Source organism: Lissotriton vulgaris, chromosome 4_1, assembly GCF_964263255.1.
Source record: "Lissotriton vulgaris chromosome 4_1, aLisVul1.2, whole genome shotgun sequence".
NCBI lineage: Eukaryota > Metazoa > Chordata > Amphibia > Caudata > Salamandridae > Lissotriton > Lissotriton vulgaris.
In genome coordinates this window covers 309,002,044-309,016,193 of record NC_141691.1, presented here as the reverse complement: position 1 = coordinate 309,016,193, position 14,150 = coordinate 309,002,044, and the positions used below count along the sequence as shown (strand labels likewise).

The 14,150-nt window shown below is 46.9% G+C and overlaps 1 protein-coding gene across 1 annotated transcript in view; it reads left to right on the top strand.

The window, feature by feature from the left end:
- Positions 1 to 14,150, top strand: part of LOC147718680 (transmembrane 9 superfamily member 2-like) — a 1,534,671-nt gene that overhangs the window by 1,236,556 nt on the left and 283,965 nt on the right. The window contains exon 14 of the mRNA XM_086918630.1: positions 6,536 to 6,687. Within this exon, the coding sequence (XP_086774756.1) occupies positions 6,536 to 6,687 (152 nt within the window). The remainder of the gene's footprint in view (positions 1 to 6,535; positions 6,688 to 14,150) is intronic.

Sequence of the window (14,150 nt, the reverse complement as noted above, 5' to 3'; positions counted from 1 at the left end):
TAGTCTGGGACTGCGGTCTTCCAACACCGCATGCCTCTTGGGCCGCTAAACCCACTCTCTGTGGGACACGGTCCCGGAATTGCTGCCAGAGTGTCCGTTGGAGGTACGGGCAAAACTCGGCCAGGCCCTTGTGGAAGGCTGGGATGCAGCAAAATATTATATCCGGTGTGGGCTGGATACCATCGACTCACTAGGCAGAGCGATGGCAACGACGGTGGCGATTCGTCGCCACGCCTGGTTGAGGTCCACCAACTTTTCGGCCGATGTCCAGAATACACTCATGGACATGCCGTTTGATGGCCGTCGCCTGTTTGGCGACAAGGCAGACCATGCGCTTGAGCACTTTAGGGACTCCAGGGCTACGGCCAAGTCATTCGGGCCTCTCGGTCCCGCACCAGCAAACGGGTGCCTTTCGCTTCTTTCGTGGCCAAGGAAGGGGTGCCCCCACACATGCTGCCAGCCACGCACCGCAGACTAACATCCAATGCGGTGGCGGCCGTGGAAATCGCCGTGGAGGCAGTGGGGGACAACGGCGAGGCCAGTCCACACCTTCCCCCGCAGCATCTGCCTCAAAACCCTCCTAGTCCGTGCTTTCAGGCCCATGTGACGCCAGTGGGGGGCAGGGTTCGCCAACACCACTCCCACTGGTGCACTGTCACATCGGACAGGTGGGTGCTGCAAATCGCCCGAAGGGACTACTCCTTCCCCTTCGAGACGACCCCTCAAGCCATGCCACCGCAATACCACCGCGTATCGGGGGATCATTTGCGACTTCTGCAGGAGGAAGTTACGGCCCTTTTGGCCAGGGGGGCCATTGAACGCGTTCCTGGGCCAGAAGTAGAGTGTGGTTGTTACTCCCACTACTTTCTGGTACCCAAGAAGGGCAAAGGGGGCCTACGCCCAATCTTGGACCTACGGAACGTCAACGGAATCCTCCGGAAGGAGAAGTTCAAAATGCTGACTCTGGCTCAGGTCTTCGCTGCCCTGGACCCAGGAGACTAGATGATAGCGTTGGACTTGCAGGACGCTTATTTCCACATCCCCGTCCTGCCGGCCCACCGGCGCTACCTGCGGTTCACGGTAGGCCACGAGGACTTTCAGTTTACCCTGCTCCCCTTCGGCCTTACTAGCGCCCCACGGGTGTTCACGGAAGTGATGGCGGTGGTCGCAGCTCATCTGCGCAGGTTAGGGGTTTCAGTCTTCCCCTACCTCGAAGACTGGTTGTTGAAGGCGGGCTCGCCCCAGACAGTCGTCAGCCACCTCCAGACTACGGCAAACCTCCTGCACCAGCTGGGGTTTCCATCAATATGCCGAAGTCACACCTGTGCCCCTCTCAGAAGCTCCTCTTCATCGGAGCGGTTCTCGACTCGGCGCAGTTTCAGGTTTATCCACCCGAACAGCGGGTTCGGGATTTACAGGCTCTGATTCCGATCTTTCAGCCTTTATCCCGAGTCTCGGTCAGGTTGACGCTGCGGCTTCTGGGGCTGATGGCCTCCTGCATCCTTCTGGTGCATCACGCCCGGTGGCGGATGTGGGCTCGGCAGTGGGACCTGAAGTTTTAGTGGGCCCAGGATCATGGCAACCTGTCCGACCATGTCCTGATCTCTGAGGGCACTGTGAGACAGCTGCACTGGTGGCTCACGGACCGGGATTGGGTCAGCGGCAGATCCCTCTCCATTCCCTCGCCGGGAGGCTCTGCGCCTTTGGCAATGGCTGGAACATCAGGCTGTGTCCCTGGTGGTTAAACACCTGGCAGGTTCTCTGAACGCCAGGGCGGACGAACTCAGCCGCCGGTGCATGAAGGATCACGAATGGCGTCTGAACTCGGACGTTGCGCAAGGTATCTTTCTGCAGTGGGGAGAGCCTTGGTTAGATCTATTCGCAACAGAAGAGAACGCGCAATGTCATCAGTTCTGCGCATTGGAATTTCCAAGGAGGCACTCGCTCGAAGGCGCTTTTCATCACGAGTGGAGTTGCAGTCTGTTGTACGCCTTTCCGCCTATACCACTTCTGCCCAGAGTGCTGAAGAAGATCAAGCGCGACCGGGCCCAAGTCATCCTTGTGGCTCCGGACTGGGCACGAAGGTACTGGTATCCCGAGCTACTCAGTATGTCAGTCGATCCTCCGGTTCGTCTGCCTCTTCAGGAGGACCTTCTGTCGCAGCAGCAGGGGACAGTCCTCCCCCCGAGCCTGTCCAGTCTCCACCTCCATGCTTGGAGATTGAGCGGCGACAGTTGAGGCCATTTGACTTGCCTCCTGAAGTCTGTAACTTCAATCTGGCATTCAGGCGTGCCTCCACAAAGTTGGTATACGCCTGCAGGTGGAACAGATTTGTGGCATGGTGCACAGCAAAGGCTATGGATCCTCTCTCTGCCCTTTTTTCTGAGGTTCTTCTCTTCCTTCTTTCTCTTGCCCAGCAGGGCTCTGCTCTGGGCACTATCAAGGGCTATCTTTCTGCCCTTCAGCCTTCCTAAGGCTGCCTGATCAACCATCTTTGTTCAAGTCCCCTATTGTAAATCGTTTTCTGAAAGGCATCACACACACGTTTCCACCTGTTCCCTTCGTGATGCCTCAGTGGGACTTGAACCTGGTTCTTACTTTTCAAATGTGTGCTCCCTTTGAGCCACTTCACAACTGTCCTATCCGCCTTCTTACTCTGAAGACTGCTTTCCTGGTTGCCATCCCCTCTGCCAGGAAAGTGAGTGCGCTCCAGGCTCTATCCTCTAAACCTCCTTTCCTTTTTGTCCATCCGGACAAGGTTGTGTTGCGGACAAAACCCTCTTTCCTGCCCAAGGTAGTCACAGCCTTCCACATCGGGCAGTCCATCACGTTGCCCACCTTCTTTCGGCCTCCGCATCCCTCGAAAGAGGAAGAGAGGCTCCACCGTCTGGACCCAAAACGTGCGCTCTCTTACTATCTAGATCACACACACCAGTTTCGAGTGGATGACCAACTCTTTGTTGGTTACGTGGGCGCTAAGAAAGGACGGCGGTGCACAAACTTACCATCTCTCGGTGGATCGTGTTGTGCATCCAAGCGTGCTACTCTTTGGCTAAAAAGGAACCTCCTGTTGGGCTGAGGGCCCATTCCACTCGGGCCACGGCGACTACTACAGCCCTGGGCCGAGGAGTCCCCTTGCAGGACATTTTGTCAGGCAGCTACGTGGGCCTCGCTGCACACGTTCGCGAAACACTACTGCCTGGACAGTCAAGTCCGTAGGGATGGCTTCTTTGGCCGTTCCGTCCTCCAGGACTTTCTGGTGTGATTATTGGTTCGCAGACCCACCACCGGGGTTGGTATTGCTGGGGTATCTGTTCTAAGGTAAGGAATCTATCACTAACGTGTCTCTTTCAGATGCACAAGTTACTACTTGTGTAACAATATATCTGTAAGAGACATTAGTTAGTGATAGATTCCTTACAGACCCACCCATCCTCCCCGTTCTGTGAACCGATATCTAGGGTTAAGGTCATTCCCTTTCAGGGCCCTAGTTTCAATGGCATCAGTGTTGGTTTTTGGCAGGGCTCTGTGTTTCTGGCTTGGAAAAGCTGTGTGTAAGAACTGACATCAGCACGCGGAGGCGGCGTCTAAGTACTCGGACGACATCATCATGACGCCGACGAGTGACGCGGAGCCGCAGACGACGCCTGGCGACGCGCTAGGGTACTGCTCCGCAAAAATTTCCGGATCCAGTCTGACGCCTGGGGATATTCTAAGGTAATGAATCTATCACTAACTAATGTCTCTTACAGATATATCGTTACACAAGTAGTAACTTGTGCATTAATTTCGCTATTTTCAAAACTAACACATAAATAAAAAAAGTGTCATTTACAATACTAATAGCTCAAACTTTCCTAATGCGAGACCTATTGCATTGCAAATGCTTGTTCTATCTTGAACTTTATTAGCACCTCAACCTGGCCGCTACACGCCGATTCCAGTAAGTCAGTTGTTTTCCTGCACGCTGACCACGTGTCTCATTTTTAATTTACAGTTACACACGTTTTCAGAGGACACACATTGCACCCTTGTTTTGAACCGCTACGCGGTTTTGTCACGAATTTGAACATTTGGCACTTTAACTTACGGTAGTGTTTTCTAGTTCCAACATGGCCGACACTTCCGTAGTTCCCTTTCCATGCACTCTAATCTCTTTAAACGACATCGCGGTGAGCAGACCCACACGCCGACACGATCGCTTTGACACACGCGACCCGCATCTTTCCCACCGGTAAGCGCCATTACTCGGCAGGTCACCGAATTTTCACCCTTATTTGCATGTGGTTGTTGTAGTCCATCTGTTCTTAACTAATCCACACCGGCGGCACAGTAATTGTGTGCACATTTTTGTTACCATCTCGGACAGCGTATGACACGAGCACTATTTTCTGGACAGAGCATTTTTAGCATAAGGAAACACGAACCAACTCCCTTAAAATCGATCACCATTGTACTATTTCTACCATTGTCATTCTTTATACATAACGCCCCCCTGTTTTCACCATATATTTACTGATATGTATACCAGCATTGTTTTTGTTGTTTGAGGTAATGTTTCCCACTCCTGAATACTTTGTACTTTATTTGCAGATTGTGCATGAGTCCCGAAATGCATTGGGACACACCTTGCATAATCGAATGATTTGTTAAAGATGTACCATTGATCATTTGATACTACTATTTGGATTATATTCCGATGAGATTAATCTGGAATTAACTTTATTGAATAAATGATTTGATGAACTTCAATAGATAGTAATCTTTCATGCCTTGATACGGAATACAAACACAAGAGACTACGTCTCCACAGGAGTGCCAGCAAGGGCACAGAGTCGTTTGGTTCAACACTGCATTTCATTTTGCTACCAATTTGGTTCCCCCGAGGCCACGAGGAGTCCACCCAGTGGCACCCTGAAACCTACAATCGACCTATACAGATTAAAACCACTGTTTAATGATATCACTTAAGGAGTGCCAAACACCATATTGATATTCTCTCTTTAAATAAATTATGCACGCACATCAGGTACAGTGCTCAGGTGCTCACACGTTATTCTGAGTTTCACAGTACTTCTATTTAATGAACTAAACTGATATGGTAATACAAGTAATAAGGATTTAATATCATGTTTTAGGAGAGGAGTCAATCTGTAGTTGTATAAAAATGCAATAGGTCCTCAGTTTATTTGTGCTATGCAGCATTTTAATCCAATTGAAAAAGTAGTCAGCATTAGAATGAAAGGTTGACGAATGCGCAACTGTTCATGTTTTTAATTGGGCCTTAGGACTAACAAATTCAAAATAGGTGTCAATTATTGGCACAAGAGTAGAGCATAAATACATTAACAGAATTATGTGTTCTGTCAGGGAGACACACATGTATATCCTGGTGTAAAGAGCTACGGCGTTTAATTTTGCTTCTACCGTGGCTGCAAGAGTCTCTCCGACGCGTTTCGGCTTTCACGCCTTGATCACAGGAAAAGAGGTATTCACTCACAAGACACAAGCGTATTAAATACATTTCGTCTTCGTCACATGGCCAAACCGCATTACTCCAAGTCCCAAGATGCATCTGTATTATCACAAAATCAGTCCTGTAGTGTATCTTAAATTATTGCTTAATCGCGTTTTGTCATCTGTTGCAATTCATAATTTATCATTGCAAAGAGCATTCTTTTAAATAAAGTGGCCACTTGCAGGTTTAAAAAAATACATTGGTGTTCATCTTGCTGCCACAGTGTAAAATATCAGAAACATGAGGAGTCACATACCAAAGAAAGATTTGCTGAAGCCAATTCATGGGTACACCACAATGTCCGAAGGTGAATTCTGACTTCCAAGATGCACCTACAAGTGTAGTCTATATGTAGAAACCATCGCAGGTCCTTAAGATTCGTTAGCCAGTGGCAGCCACGTGTTTACCTGAGCTCTCGGGTCCGGCTGCTCTTTGGCTGAATTTGTGAGTCTGGTTCCGGTCTTAGAGCACCCTGAATCTGTCTAGAGCCACCATCCGTGAAATTAGGAAGCTCCGGCCTAGGGTTAATAATACTGCAAGAACCTGCATCTTTTTTGTAGCTCAGTCGTAATTCGTTTGTTATCCAGTATATCTGGTTAGATTTGATGATCGTGTATAATAATGCAGTACTAAGTGAAGCACTCAAATTGTTTACTGTGATTTTATTTGTGTATCAAAACCATTAAAACGGTCGAAAAGGAAAATATTTGGGCAGCTTTCTTATATCCGAGATCAAATGTGCGTGTGTTTCTTTCTCTCTCTGCATTCAATTATGTTAAAAGTTCATTTTATGCGCTATTAGTTATGATTTGCACATTTGTTTTACATAACTCGTCTTAATTTCTTTAGAAGTTCAAACTGCAACGGTTTAAAATGGAGATCTCAAAGCAACTTTGTGCAATTCTGAGAATTCACAAGTATAGTGGTATTATATACTGTGCACATTAAAACATGCCCTAGAATGCTCAGCTGTGTTTCCTTTCATTGTACAAGGCTCACAAGCTGTCTCTTTTTCAGCCTGTTGAACATCCCGTTCGTACAAACCAGATTCCTCGTCAAGTTCCAACGCAGTCCTTTTTCACAAAGCCGCTGCCGGGTATCCTCATGGGGGGCATCTTACCCTTTGGATGCATTTTTATTCAGCTGTTTTTCATTCTGAACAGCATATGGTAAGTCTGTTTTAATAGCCAATCATTTAGTAAAATAGTCTTATTGTATTATTTCCTCAACAATTTTAACAATGCTAAAGCTCGATGTATTTATAAGTGTTGACCATGAGTCCCTTTGAAGGAAATATTTTGTTTAGACTATTGCAAAAGTGCTTGTTGAGCAGTTGTGTAATTGAAGATTTCTACTTTTTAGTTTCCAAATCCTTTTATTAGAGCAAAAAGTTCTTAAAATCGAGCAGCCATTATTACACAGCAATTGTAAAAATCAATGTACCAGCTCACTGTGGCATTGCAGTCTGTATAGGAGTTAATCGCATTAAAATGCTTCTGATATACGTAATTTCTTTCTGTATTTCTATCATGTTCGTATATTCCTTGATTCTGCCGTCTGCTGCTGTCCGGTCAGATTGTTGTGAGCATGCTCTGGTTAAAGGACTTCAAACCTATATTAGTGTTCCCGGTTTTTCCCAATACGCTACCGATGGGAGATGTCTTTTTGGTCCGAAGTCCCTCAACTGTATTCCGCTCTTGTTGTGTCCATGGTGTCCGTGGCTGCTACTAGGGGTGGGTGGAATTTGCGTAATCGCGTTACGCAAATCTCTGCGAAACGGTAAAAAATCTCAGTGAACACGCAGAAATTCCGCGAAAACAGCGGAACGGAATTTAACGCCTATGCCTAGCTGCTACCACCTCTGTGGCAGAAATCCCTGACACTCTATAAAGCGATGATTACCAAAGCTAAAAAAGATTACTATACCAACCAGATCCAAAAAGCTAAAAATTCCAGTAGACAATTGTACCAAATAACCAAATCGCTATCAGGGAATGCCCCGGATCTTACTCCCCCTCCATCGCAACGTCTATGTGACTCCTTAGCCTCCTTTTTCTTTACGAAAGTTGATGACATCTATCAGGCTTTCTCTGCAAACTCACTTTCCAGGACAGTTAACCTTCCCACTCCTTCTCCAGTCAACATGTTTTCCAGCTTCCAACCGGTCACAACAGACCAAATAACAACCATACTGTCCTCCATTAAATCAGGATCAGCCTTGGACCCCTGCCCACTCTCAGTACTCCGGCCGGTAATGGACATTATTATACCATTACTCACTCAGGTCTGCAATTCCACTCTTCTTTCAGGCACTTACCCAGATCCTCTAAAAAACACCCTACTTAAACCCCTGTTAAAAAAACCTTCCCTGGATAAAAATGAGCTAAAAAACTACCGACCCATTGCAAGTCTCCCATTCGTGGCAAAGGTGATCGAAAAAGCCATGAACATTCAGATTTCTGAATTTATTGAAAACCACCATCTCTTGGATGACATGCAATTTGGGTTTCGGAAATACCATGGGACAGAGACAGCCTTGATTAAGGCTGCCGATGACATCAGGGTGATTAGGGATCAGGGGGGAACAGCCATTTTGGTAATGCTGGATCTTTCAGTAGCCTTCGACACGGTCCACCACACCATCTTGGTTGACCGTGTCGAGGGATTTGGCATCTGCCACACTGCCAAAGACCTAATTGCTTCCTTCCTAGCCAAAAGAACGCAGGCTGTTGTCCTAGGACCCTATCAATCGGCCCAACTCTCATCCCCTTGTGGAGTACCCCAAGGCTCATCCCTGAGTCCGACACTTTTTAACATTTACGTGTCGGAACTTGCAAAAACCATCAAAGCACACAGGATGAGCCTAACCTCCTACGCCGATGATACCCAACTGGTTCTGGCTATCAAAGGGGACGGAGAACTAGTGGCAGAAAAATTCAAGAAAGGACTTGTAGACATAGGAGATTGGATGGCTACCAACTGCCTTAAATTAAACTCAGAAAAAACTGAGGTGCTCATTTTTGGACCCCTTCAACCAACCTGGCCATCAAGCTGGTGGCCAGATACCTTCGGCACTCCTCCCACCCCCACTGCCAAAGTCAGGAACCTTGGTATCATCTTCGATGAAGGTCTTCATTTTATGCATCATGCCAATAAAACAGTCTCTGCAGCACACTTAAAATTGAAGATGATTAGGAAAATACAGCCTTTTCTACCGGAATCAGCCATCAAGACATTGGTCACCGCTCTTGTCCTTTCTGCTCTGGATTATTGCAACGGTCTCTTCCTCAATGCCCAATCCAGAGTAGTATCCAAATTACAGACAATCCAGAACGCAGCAGCACGTCTGCTCTCTGGCAAAACTAAATACGAATCTATATCCAAAAGTATAAAGGAGTATCACTGGCTCACCATTCGGAACAGAATTCATTTCAAGTCCCTCTGTATTGTATTCAAGGCACTTAACAACCAAGGCCCACACTTTCTGAAGGAACAGCTACAACGCTACAAACCCAGCAGAGTTCTACGCTCAACTTCTCTCAGTCTACTGGTCGTTCCTCGCACTAAAACAGCCTCCTGGGGCGACCGTCGCTTTTTGGTCGCAGCCCCAAAGCTCTGGAACACGTTACCTCTAAACATCAGGGAGAGTTCCTCCCTCTTCCAATTCCGCAAGCTTCTAAAAACGTGGCTTTTTAACCAATAAGTGCTCCATTCTCATTTCAATTATCACAAATAACTGGTTTTATCAGCGCCAAGACGCCCAAGGGTATATGCTGCGCTTTATAAATACCAAAAATAAATAAATAAATAAATAAATTTCAGCAGCTTTCAGGAGACAGTCCCCATTCAGGAATGCTGGTTGCACAAGTGCCATTTCTCATTGATGTGCATTGCTGAGATACCGCCCATAATTTACAAGTACTCAGCACGCATGTGACGTGCTTCTCAGGCTCATTGAAAACATACTTTATTGCATATGACGTTACCTGTTTCAGTCAGCCTAGGAAGGTATTCTTAAGATTTCAGAGCTGTACTCCTCGGTCATTGTGGAGTACTTGCCATTTGCACCATTTGTTATGTTTGATGTACATTTGTGCGCTGTTTGTGCGCTGTACTTTGCTCCTGATACAAATTGACAGTGCCCCCCTTACAAAGTTTCTCTTCCGTTTTTTTGCGGAAAGTGGTAATCAGTCCCTGCTTTTTACTACCTAGTCCTTGCAAGCCCTACAGCAAATGGAGGAGATAGTACAAATTGTTCAATACTTATTTTGTATTACTTGTGTCTGAAGGCTATTTCCTGCGGACTGGCAAAAATTTGCTACTGAACTTTCCAGATATCAAGGGCCAATACACTTGTGATCATCTGCCTCCTGACAATTCTCCTACCGAGTTTACAAAGGTGGATGGAAGCCGAAAAAGATTCTTTTTTATAAATTAACCCAAAATAGAATTAGAACAAAGCACAGTCTACACCTGGTATAAGTGGGTACCTAAACCATTGAAATGTAGGAAATGTGCATTGCGGTTCTCACAGTAATAGATGCCACCTGTGAATTTGGGGATATTGCTAACGTATATATTAGCGATCAAATACTTGTTTTTTTAAATAAAGAAATGGAACACCACTACTGATGATTTAAAAGAAAACAAGGGCACTGACATTGCTAAAAGTATCGAACACTATGAATTTATTGAGAGGGTGCTAGCTGATTTTAAGCTGGTTAGGTACAAGGCAGTGGTTGTGCAGGGAATACTATATCTGTTCTTGAAAGTAGTTGTGTAGTCAACAAGAGTCAGTCATTTAAAATTAAAGTACTAAAAAGCAGTGTGAAATTAGCAGAACCAGTACCAAAACCAGTTAAGCATGTAAAACAAAAATGTTTTTAAGGAATTGGTGAAGGCCCATGTGATCCTCTAAGTATGACATTTCAGTTGAAATAGTCGTCTTCGAGGTGCCTGCTGATTAAGGGTCACCATTTATGGTGATTTTCGACTACTTTTAAGAGGACAGTTTAGGGGAAGGTGCTCTTTTTGACTAATGGAGAACACTTTTTAGGTTCTTGTGACCAAAGAAATTTGGGCATGAATCTAGAACTGTGTGCAGCACAACAATGTGTGTATGTTGAATGTGGATGAAGATTGGGTAAACGTGTTTGAGGAGAAATTTGTCAATGTGAAGCAATCAGTACAATGGTATTTTATGGAAAAAGGGACCTGTTTAATATTAAGAGTGGAATGTTCCCTCAAGATATATTGAAAAAACTGTGTTAACAAGGTTAATAAACCAGTTGACTCTTCACTTTCTGCTAGCACTGAAGTATTAGCACAAAATAGATCAGGGTGTGCAGATTAGAGATTGCTCAACAAACTGATCTGAAAGAGACTGTAGTTCTAACTTCCTTACCTTTAGAATTACCCGCAGGCATCAGACTGTATCCGGATATTTTTTCTTTAGCAGTACACCTGCACGTTGGTAGGTGGCGTTGGTTGCCTCCGCTTCCGTCGTCAGCGTCGTGTTCGCTTGGATGATGTTGCAGCGTCTATTTAGATGGTGCCCCTGCGCACTGATGTCAGTTCTTTATTTTTCCGCCCCAGCCTAGCACAGATCTGGAGAGAGCTTGCCCCTTAGTTTTCGACTGACACTTTTTAGCTTTTTGTCGACGCCTTCTTCGCGCCTTCAGCTCCTGGTGCACGAGGGATGTTCCTTCGCTGAACCGGATTCAAGCCTTGTGACTCCTGTCACAAGCTGATGTCTGTCACAGATCTGCACCTTGTGTGCCTTTGGTGCCTGGAGCGCAACCACAACCCATTTGTGGTCCGACTGTCGGGCCATGAACCCGAAGTCTTTGCAGCAGCGGTCCTGAAAGCTTCCGGAGGCTCGACAGTCGTCTCTGCACTGCTCGAGTTTCCGGTCGTGAGGAAGGTCTTGGGAACGGTCGCAGAGTCACCATCACCATCACCATTTGTCTTCCAAGTCTTCGTCCTCGGGTAAGTTGAAGAACAAAAAGAAGGCAAAGAAGCACCGTAGCTCTTTGCCTTCGCCCCGTCTATCGGCTGACGTGTCTCTCTCTGGCTCTGCCTTCGGAGTCTGCTTCTGGTACGACTCACTGCTTCCCTCCTTTTCCCGGAGCATCCCCTGCCCAGCTTTGAGCTTTTTACAAAGCGCTTCACAGCATCTTTGGGCAGCTTGACTTTGCAGGCGCGCCCTCGGGCCCGTGGACTCAGCTGGGGGCCCTGGGTCTTCGATGCCAGCGGTTCCTGCAACAGAGGGCCCCAAAGGATCCATGCCTGGATCCGGATTGGCACCTCCAACCCCTAACCACAAACGCCATCAATAGAACATGGTTGTGTCAGTTTGATGTCCAACCATAACCTTGACGTGAGACAAATTTAAAAGAATGGCATCGCATCCTTTGGGAAAATACTCAAATACCCATTTTTTTAACTGCAATTTAGACACAGTCAATTATCCATTAGTCTTAAGCGCTTGCCTGAAGTAGCCAGATGCTCCTCACGCTCGGTGTAGCCACACGGGTCGAACTCCTCACCACGCGCATGTGCTTTACTTGTGCAGCATGAACAGACCGCTGGTAATTCATTCCACACACTGTACATTGGGCAAGGAAACAGCCCAGAGGTTCTCAGCCACTCCAAATATTCTCTCGAGCAAACGCCTCGCCCCGCAGTCAGTACACGCACATCTAATAAGTAAAGGAATACATCATCAGAGGATGGCCAGAAATGAAACATCTGCGAACACCCCTCAAGAAATTTTATGAAGTACGAAAAGAATTGTCCCTGGACGACAAAGGTTCCTTCATGTACCGAGGAGACAAAGTCGTTCCCCCAACGTCGTTGGTACCGCCCTTGTTGGCGATACTACATGAAGGACACCTAGGGATCGTGAAAACCAAAATGAGGGCCAAGCAGGGATACTGGTGGCCGGGGATGGACATACAAACTGAGAGACATGTGAGAAAGTGTGACCAGTGCCAGCGAGCTGACAAGACGATGACACCTTTGAGGCCAGCCTTAGGGAAATTCATCAACCCGAGAAACCCCGGGAGGAGTTATCCATAGACATACTGGGGCCCATATTAGACACCCTGGACATCCCGAAATATCGATTTGTCATAGTGGACAGATACTCGAAATGGCCTGAAGTACACGTGCAAGAAGAAATGGACACAGAAACAATACTTAGATTCCTCACTTCAACTTTTCTCAGGGAAGGCATACCAAGAGCGATCCTAAGTGGCAATGGTCCCCAGTTTACCTCTGAGAAATGGCACAAGTATATGGAGAGGAATGGCATCAAACCCAGGCACACTTCCATATACCACCCTGCCGGAAACGGGCAAGTGGAAAGCTTCAACAGGGTCCTAATGGGTTCCATCCAGGCGGCCATCACGATGGGCAAGGACTGGGAAAAGGAAGTCCAAAATATGATATGGGCCTACCCCATCACCCCTACAAGCACGGGGTACAGCCCCTTCCAGATTTTAATGGGTAGAGATACCTTCACCAAAGACAACCTGGCATGAAAGGAAAAGACTGCAACCAACAAATGGTCCCCTGCGGTGTTGCAGCACAATCTGGAAAAATCCCAAACAATATATACTGAACATTACAATAGGAGAAAGAACATCCCTAGAGAAAGGAGAATGGGTCAGAGTCAAATTGGCGGTACTTCAGAAAAAAGGTGACAGCAAATACAGTCGACCCCTACAAGTAAAGGACGTGTGTGACAGGGCAGCATTGCTCAGCGACGGGAACGTGTGGTCCCAAGATCGCATGTCCCGGTGTAACAAGATCCTACAATGGTTCCCTGAAGATAGAGAGCAAACAACGATGGACCCGTGATCACCGGAGAATGACATAGTGTGCCTGGAAGGAGAAGGGAGCATGATAACAGGAGGACAGAGTGAAGAGCAAGGGGGCAGTGAGGTCCCAATGGCAGATGTATGTCTAAGAGAAGAGAGGGAGACTCCTAGGAGAGAAAGGCCGGGCGCACAAGAAGATAGAGCAGTGAGCCCAGCAAAGAACAGTCCCAGTGAAGTGACCTCCACCCCGGTAAGACTGACACGGGGGGGGGGCAGAGTGATAGTGAGACCCACAAGATATCGGGACTATGAACTGAGAGAAGAAAATTAGCCGACATATGTATAGACTGTGTGTTTCATGGTTAGTATAAAAAGGGGGAGATATGTAGAGTTGCGCTCTAGTGGTTGCGCGCTACGTAATGACGTAGCGCGTGATTCGGCCATTTTGGATTGCTCTGATTTAGCGCGAGTCGGCAATTAAACCCCGAGAGCACCAGACGCCCGGCGCTCTCCTGCAAATGAATGAATATAAATAAATACAGTTACCCTCAGTTCCCAGCATCTTGTCTTCTGTGGGGAGAGTGAATAGTGTAACTTTACAGCTTGTGGCAAAGCAAACTGCTCCGTTGCTCTTTCCACCCAAAAGACAGCCACAAATTCCAAATTAGTATTTCTTCATACTTCCCGAAGTGTGAAGTTGGCGGCATGTAGACGAAACTGCTCTGGATGGCACAAGGTGGTTCCGTGCTTGATACCGTCAGAAAACAGCATGATTTTCCGCCTAACAACAGTGTCCTCACAGAATGCCA